Source organism: Belonocnema kinseyi, chromosome 6, assembly GCF_010883055.1.
Source record: "Belonocnema kinseyi isolate 2016_QV_RU_SX_M_011 chromosome 6, B_treatae_v1, whole genome shotgun sequence".
Lineage (NCBI taxonomy): Eukaryota > Metazoa > Arthropoda > Insecta > Hymenoptera > Cynipidae > Belonocnema > Belonocnema kinseyi.
The window spans coordinates 35,394,996-35,404,074 of record NC_046662.1 but is presented as its reverse complement, the minus strand read 5'-3'; the positions used below and the strand labels follow the sequence as shown (position 1 = coordinate 35,404,074).

Below are 9,079 nucleotides of genomic sequence, written 5' to 3'. Positions count from 1 at the left end.
CAAAACTTACAAGAAATTTGAAAAATTACAAAATATTTTAACATATTCGAAATATCTAGCAAATATTTCAAAGATTACAAAAAATTAACGAAATTACCAAAATTTTTAGAAGATTTCAACATATTTCAAAGGTAATAATGGATTAAAAAAATTACAAAATTTTTCAGACAATTGCAAAGAATTCGCATATTGTTCAAAAAAATTGAAAAAATTTCACAGATATAAAAAATTTCAAAGATTCTAACAAATTTCAGGAAAAAATATGATTTAAAAAATTACAAACATTTGAAAAGATTTCAAGGATTGCAGAGAAATTGCAATTTGACAAAGATAAAAAAATTCCAAGAAATTTCAATGGTTTGTACAGATTTAAGAAAGATTTGAACGATTTCACAAAGATTTTGAAGATTACAATAATCCTCAGAAATATTTAAAAGGTTTTTACAAAGATATCACAAAGATTAAAATAATTCTAAGAAATTGCAAAGATTTTAACAGATTTCAGGAAAATTTTGAAGATTAAAAAATGTTTGAAGGGTTACAAAATATTTTGGAAAATTTCAAAGATTTCTGAAAAGCTGAAAAACATTGCCAAAGTTTTATAGAGATAAAAAAAATCCAAGAGATTTCAAAGATTGCAAAAGGTTAAAAAAGTTACCAAAATTTTTAGAAGATTTCAACATATTTCAAAGATTACAAAGGATTACAAAATTTACAAAATGTTTCAGCCAATTGCAAAGATTTCGAAAAGTATTCAGAAAAATTTCATAGATTTAAAAAATTACAAAGATTTTAACAGATTCAGGAAAATTTCAAATATGACACGAAAACGTTTACACCAGATTCCAAAAGTTTTTTTCGAATACCCCAAAGAAATTATCTGAATTTGAGCTAAGTCTGTTAATATGCATATCTGTTAATATGCAGAATTCGTCTTTTTTTGCAGTGAAAATTAAGGTTGAAAATGAGCTATTTTGTTACAAATGCATTTTTTATTTGTCTGAACATTATTTTTTTTACTAAGAATTTAACTATTCCAGTTGAAACTTCAAATATATTTTTGACCGGTTTTTTTTTAAATAATTTTTTTCATTCAAATCAGAAAAGGTATTATTTAAACTGCAAATGTAACTATTTAAGTTTCGTATTCCTCAATTTTACTTAAAAATGAATTTCTTTGGTTGATCATTAATTTTTATAACCGAAAATTTAACTATTTAATTTTTTTTGCAAAATCATCTTTTTTTAAATTGGAAATTCGTCTGTTTTGGTAGAAATTAATATTCTTGGTTGAAGATTCATTTCTTGGTTGAACATTAATATTTTGAATTAAAAATGAAACTATACAATTTTTGGCTAAAAAACCATCTTTTTGTTAGAAAATTCGTTTTTTTTTTGTTTGAAAATTCAATTCTTCTTGTTAAAAATTCATATTTTTAGTTTAAAATTTAAACATATTCCAGTTGAAGATTGATCATTTAAGATAAAAATGTGTCACTTAGTTTGAAAATGTAACTATTTTTTAAAAAATTAGTTTTTTGTTGTTGAAAATTAAGCTTTTTTAATGAAACTTCACTTAGTCTAGTAAAAAAATCATCGTTTTAGTTAAAAATGTATCACCTTGTTTAAAAATTTAACTGAAATTTTTTTAAAATTTAGTTTTTTTAGTTCGACATTAATCTTTTTGGTTGAAAATTCCAATCTCATTGGTTAAACATTAATTTTTTTAAACCCAAATTTAAATTATTTAATTTTTGGTCAAGAATTTATATTGTTTGGTTAAAAATTAAAATTTTTTGTTGAAAAATGATCTTTTTTGTAGAAAATTATCTTCTTGTTTCAAAATTAATCTTTTTAGTTAAAAATAAAACCACTTTCTTGAAAGCTAAACTTTTTGGTTGAAAATTCATCTTTTTTGTCGAAAATTCAATTGTTTGATTAAAAAACTATCTTTTTGTAAATTAAATACTTTTACTTGAAAAATTATGAATTTTAAGCGTTTTTAATGGTTTTTAAAACAGTATACATATTAATTTCATCTAAATATTACCCAAAGTTGAGCTTATTTTAGGTATAAGAAGGTAAAATAAAAATTTGTTTAAAATATTATTCAAATTCCTAGAGTTTAAAAGACAACTTTAGTAAATAATTAACTATGTTTTTCATGTTATTCAATCACTCAAGAATTCATCTTTTTTGTTACAAATTTAACAACTATGCTATAAATTTTAAATACTTTATTAAAAATTAAATATTTTTTCTTTCTTTCTTAGAAATTCAACTTTTTGGTTAACAATTTTTGAGTTTTACTGAAAATTCCGCTTTTTTCGTAGTAAATTTATCTTTTTGTTTAAAAATTCGTCGCTAATTTATTTCAGAATATCTTGCAATACATGCAATACATATATTATAAAAGAAACATCTCGTTTAGAAGAAATCTTGCTACTGAAAAGTTTTTTTTATTTATCAAGATATAATTTATCTTTTACTCATTACAGAATAAATAAAGAGACTTCTTGGCATCTTTTGTCAACTTCACCCATTTATTTAAAGAATTAATTGAAGACTTTCATATTGTAAATAATTCTATAAGTTTTTTATTTAATCTTCTTTAATATATAATGTTAAATTATACATTTTTTGTGATATTCAACTTACAAATTATAGAAATTATTATTTGAAAATTTCGTTATTAATTCTATTTCAAAATTCAAAATATTTTAAAACTTTAGAAAGTTTAATGGATTTCAAAGATTTGAGAAAGATTACAGTACAACATACTTCAAAGATTTTAAAATATTTCGAAGATTTAAAACGATTTAAAAATATTACAAAACATTTTAGAAGATTTGAAAAGATTTCACTAAGATTAAAAATATTTCGATGATTTCAACGAATAAAAAAGATTTAACAAAGATTAGAAAAAGATTTCATAAACAAAGCTTTAAGAAAAATTTCACATATGTTTCAAAAGATTTGACAAAGAATTCAAAGATTTCAAAATAATTCCTCAAAGATTGTAAACATTTTATAAAGATTGCAAGTATTTAAAAAATTTGGAAAAGCCGTGTACACCAGACTTAAAAGATTTCATAAACTTTTTCGAACATTTTCAAAGATTTTAAAATTTTAACAAGATTGAAAAAAAATTCAAAAAGGTTATAGTAAATCAGATATCTTTTTAAAAGATTTTGAAAATATTACAAATATTTTTATGAATACAAAATATTTCAGAAAGATTTCACAAATATTTCAAATATTTCGTAAAAATGTTATAAAGATTTCAAAAGAATACAAAAATTCCAAAATATTTAAAAAAGGGTACAGTACACCAGTTTTCAAAGATTGAAAAACATTTAATAGAATTTGAACGATTTCAAATATCTCAATTATTTCAAACGAACACGAAATATTTCACAAACAAATATTGAAAAAAGCTTTCACAAATATTTCGAAGATTTCATAAAAATTTCACATAGAATTTAAAAGATTTTAAGAATGTTTAATATTTCAAGGATTTTAAATATTTTACAAACATTTTTAAACAATCCAAATGTTTCAAATAAACTTCAAGATTTCACAAAGGTTTTAAGTATTTCAACAAATTCACAAAGATTTCAATGATTTCAAAGACGACTTACGTTCGCAAAAAATTAAGATTTTGTTTATGATTCTGCTTTCTTTAGAAATTGTTCGCCAATAAAAAGTGAAATGCCTAATTTTTCACATCTAGCATAAAAAACGGTTATTTCATTATTTGAATTAAAAATAAAGGAGACCAGGAATAACTTACTTTTTGACCTGGAAAAGACCTTGAGTTTTATTCCTAAGAATCGCTAGACACTAGGGCGTATCGAAAAAACAAATATTGTTTGCGCGAAGTTCTAAGAGCAATGAAAAATTTCTTTTGCCATTAAAAATCAATCCCCTAAAGTTTCATAGAAAAATTTCTTCTGTCTTCGCATCGTAGAAATAGTTAAAAATTTCAAAAAACGAAGCACTTATTCAAATTTGAACAGCAAAATTTTTTTTTTTAGATTTAAATTATTCATAAAAATATTTCAAGCCGATTTCTACCTGTATTGGGAATCGTTAAACTGCGATACGCCACTTGGTGACAAAAATCCGAACTAGAAAGAATAGGTATAATTTTAAAGATGCATTTTAATTTGTGCATAAAAGTGTTTTAGCGATTTTTGTTGCTGTGTTTAAAATATTTATTGAATACTAAAAATAAGTATTTATCGGAAACAAAGGTGCGTAGATGGAATTTACCTTTTAAGGTAAAAAAAATATTTTTTTACATATATATAAAAAAAAAAACAATTATTGTTCTATTTATTGTGATTTTTAAAAGATTATAAACTTAAATGGACTCATGTTGAAGAAAAAATGAACTCTAAGTAAATTTTCATTAATTTATACTTGAAACATTTACTATTTAAAACTGATGATAGTGAATTTATTTTTCGACCGGAAATTTTACAAATTTATAGACAAAAATATTCCACTTTAACAATTTTTTAATTATACATGTTAATTGTTAGGTGTACATTTTATTTCAAAGAATTTTAAAATGCTGTTTTAAAGACTTAAGCCATTAAAAATTAGAAGCGTTTGAAATCGAAGATTTTGGATAAAAACATTTTAGTTGATCAACTTTGAATATAAATTAATAATGATTTTTAAAATTGAACTGCTTAAAAAATTTTTTAAAGTAATTAATAATTAATTTTACAAGACTATTTGAAATCAGTTCGCAATTTTAGAATTTCCAGTTCCTAACGTTAAAAATTATGTAAATTATTTAAATTGGGAAGTCTTGTTAGTTAAACAAATGTAAAAGCCGGATTGAAACTTTATAAACTATTTTCAATTTAATAATAACTTCGAAATAATATATTCATAATTAAAAGCTTTTATAAAATTTCGTATATTATTTTAGTCTAAAATATTCAATTTTTAAAACATGCATTTAAATAAAGTTTTAATTAAGATAAATAAGAACCACTTGATATCTAGAAATATGTGACTGTTTATTCAAAATCAGTAATTGTAGTTAAATGTTAAAAACTAAATTTTGAACTTTACATTTTAATTGTTCCATTAAAAAAAAAAAATTAATTTGTAAGTAAAATTTTTGAACTTCGATGTATAAATAATAATTGAATACATATTATTCTTTTAAAAAATCAAGGAAGCTGAAGAAATATTTAGAAATTTTAAAACAATCAAATTCAATTTAAAATTTGTAATGTTTTGAAATAATTTAAACAAAGTGTCTACGTGCAGCGACAAAATCCGGCTATCAGTAAAATAAAATTTTGGTGTAAATAGCCCACGGACTAATTTAAAACAAAATATAGATTTTGGCAGATTTGAAGCAAAAAATTTAAAAGCTTTTTAACCATTTTAAATGGCTTCAGAAAAATTGAATTCATTTTGAAAGATGTTTAAAATATAAATAATTTAACTTTTAATTTAAGAAGTGTTCAGTTTATAAAAAAATGTTATCCGTCAATTTTATTGTTTCTGCCTTGAAATTTTTTAAAATGCTATAATAAAAAAATGTTAATTCATTAATTGATTCTTTAATTTAAACTTTAGAGCATTGGAAATGTTAACGTGGATTTATATTTTTAGAACTCAATTTGAATCTTTGAACTCTACAATTTATAAAAGTTAAAAATTTTATTTTGCAGTTTAACTTGATTTAGTTTAAAAAATTTCAGTTTAAAAGTGTAAATAGCTTCCATTTTATAAGTGTAAATTATTGACCATTTGAATCAGAGTTAAATAGAACATTATTCATTAAAAAAACGTTTAAACTCCAATTTTAAAAGTTTGAAATTCAAGAGTTCCACCTTGAGTGCTTTTATTTGCAACTCAGTTTTTATTAATTCAAATGGACCGGGAATGTTTTTCTTGGATTAAAACGGCCACCCTAAATCGTCTATTATTCGTATTCTTCGCATAATCTGGATAACATGTATCGCTGCAACATTAATTAAAGTTTGTTTAAACTTAAATTCATCGAAACTTACACGAAATAGTGAAATAATTGTTGTCTTTTTTGTTTAAATCTGTTTGACAAAAATGTATTTTTTCGCTATATAAGATGGAAATTCTATCTAAAACTATTTGTTTTTTATGAAGATTTGTTTTTAGTATTTAATCATTGTTTTATACTTCACAAAACTCTCGTAAAAACACTTTTATGCAAAAATTAATGTACATTTTTAAAATTGTACCTACTCTTTCTACTTTCAGTTTTAAACGCCAGATGGCGAAATGGTAGACCACCGTTCCCAATAGCGATAATTCCGTTAAAATATTTTTACCCTCCCTAATTGACTTCGACGTTTTAAAAAATCGACTTTATCGCTATTTTCTTAGAGAGACAAAAAATTCAAAGCAAGTGGGTTTGTATCTACATAGCAAGAAATTAATTAATTAATAATTAATCAATCATTATCAATAGTTAATTATTTGATTAAAATTAATTAATTAAATTCATTTTTGCTATTCAGGTGCAAACCCAATTAATTAAAACTTTTTTTCTGATAATTTGTATACCGGAAATTAATTTGATTGTCAAATAAAGAGCAATATATCACTTTTAAATATTTTCTTGTAATTCAAAGTCAATAAAAATTATGTTAATGTCAACAATATTTGTATATTATTGTTGCCACCTATTTCAAATGCATTCCCATTAATGTATATCACACATTATATAATGGTCGAGAAATTTACCGTGATTCTAACAAAATTGCAAAAAAGTGGACTTTTTTCGATTTTTTTAAACTTCAAAGTCAATTAGGGAGGGTAAACAAAATTTTAACTGAATTATCGCTATACGGGTAGAAATCGACTTTCTTTGAACTATTTTTATTGATAATTTGAATTTCCAAATAAAATTTGTTGCTGTTCAAAAATTTGAAGAAGTGCTTCGTTTTTTGAGATTTTTGGCTATATCTACGATGTGTAGAGAGAAGGATTTTTTAAATGAAACTTTAGGAGAGTGTTTTTAAATCTCAAAAGAAAGTTTTCATTGCTATTAGAACTTAGCACGAACGATTCTGATCGAAAAACCTTACTGGAGACCCTGTTATAAACTAAAAATATTAATTGAATCCCTAGAATCTAAAAAAAAACACAATAATAAATCTGCGAAACTGTATACATATTCTGAGCCGATTGTTTAAAAAAAAAGCGAGATATCAGGGAATTTTGTTTCAGGATCTGAGTAAATATCCTGTATTATTAATCGATTGCGATTTATATTTCAGGAAATGATTGATAAACATACAAGCACAAGTATGCTATTAAATGGCCAGGCGACCTGTTTCATTGGTCAAGCAAAATATGACGAAGCGGAAGCCGCTTTGCAGGAATCGCTGGACAAAGATAGCAATAATCCCGATACGTTGATAAATATGATCGTCCTTTCTCAGCACATGGGAAAGCCTCCAGAGGTGGCAAACCGCTACTTGAGTCAGCTGAAGGATTCGCACCTGGAGCATCCTTTCGTCAAAGAATATCTGCAGAAGGAAGCTGAATTTCAGTCGCTCGTAACTCAGTATTCAACTTCCGCTTGAATTTCCCAAGCACTGGACATTTCATGGATAAAGTTCAGCTCTCGTTTAAAATTAAGACTTGAGACTTGAGTAATGAAGCGTTGGGCGATAAATTATGCGGGATATCGAAAGAGGGAGTATTTTTAATCAAAAATACTCTTAGAGAAGAGGTAATGTACATTTTTCTTTCTTTCCCGAGAGCATTGTACATTGTTTTTTCGTAAATTGCATCAAACGCAGACTGAGAAATTGTAGAATCGTTACTGGTGCGTATTTAATAAATTTTAAGATTGTAAACGACAGGTAAAGAAAAAGAAAAAAGATACTGCTGCCATTTTGTAACCGATTTTAGATCCTTTAAGAAAGAGTGAAAATTTACAATTTTTCAGGATATAAGCGTATTAGTTAGTCTATCTTTCAAAATGCGAGGTCAGAACAATTTTCCAGGAAAGGGATTTTCTCAAGCTAAAAGTGCGTTTATAATTTTCTAAGAGGTTTCAATTGCCATCGGAAGAGAGAAATCCTTTTTTAGGGAGACGTTCCAGCAATTGCGAATTTCATCTATGAATAGTCATTCGTAGAATTCAGAATAGGGTTGGGCAAAATAACAAGTGGACAAATATTTGAAAAGCAGATAATTCATCGCGAGTTGATTCAGAGTTCAGTATCTTTGGTTTTTAATTTTTTCATGGACGTGTCTTCTAAAATGGGAAATGGTTTCTTTGACGAAAAATCATTGCGGCTGTGGTGAAATCCAAATTATTTGTCCCCTATTTTTCTAATCTTCTAATTTTCTAATACTATTTTTCTTTTCTTTGTTAATAATCCAATTTTAACTCCTAGCGCTTTAAGTCTGAAATATGTTATATGGATTTTTTAGCAATACATTTTGTTGCATTTGTAGATTAGTGTTTATAATTTTTCTTGAATAGATATGAATTTATGAATCTAAGCTAAGAAATTATTATTCGATGTACGTGTTTTATATAAAAAAATCCTGCATGGAGAACGGATTTTGTACTTTTGAATAACGGAATTTGGAAAATTGCACATCAGTGTCTTTCAAAGAGTTGATTTTGTCCGCCCTTAAACAAGTGACATGGTCATTGTATCACTCCGAAGAACAAGACTTTTTCGTCAGTACAATAATATTTCTTGTACACAGAACTTATAGGCACAAAGATTTAATAAAGCTTACAAAGAGTGATATCAATATTAAAGAATGTTTTTTCATTCATGGGATACATTTATTATAACAGGGTGGCCGCTGGTCCGGGAAACCGAGAAATAATTAAAATAATTAGTGGAGTTGTTATCTTTTTAAATTATGCTATTATTTAGCTTAACATACGTAGTTCAATATTTTTTTACTTGAAAAATTTTCCATTAAAAATGTTTATTTCTAAGCTTACATTTTTAATTTAAAGATTTTTTTTAATCCTTTCGTAAAGACTTGAACAAATGAAAAATAAAAGCCTTTGATGTTGAGAATTTTGGAT

The 9,079-nt window shown here is 24.8% G+C and overlaps 1 protein-coding gene across 1 annotated transcript in view; it reads left to right on the top strand.

Moving 5' to 3' along the window:
* LOC117174295 (coatomer subunit epsilon) overlaps positions 1 to 8,800 on the top strand; it is a 13,504-nt gene extending 4,704 nt beyond the window's left edge. The window contains exon 3 of the mRNA XM_033363266.1: positions 7,293 to 8,800. Within this exon, the coding sequence (XP_033219157.1) occupies positions 7,293 to 7,601 (309 nt within the window). The 3' untranslated portion in view covers positions 7,602 to 8,800. The remainder of the gene's footprint in view (positions 1 to 7,292) is intronic.
* Positions 8,801 to 9,079: the final 279 nt, after the last annotated feature.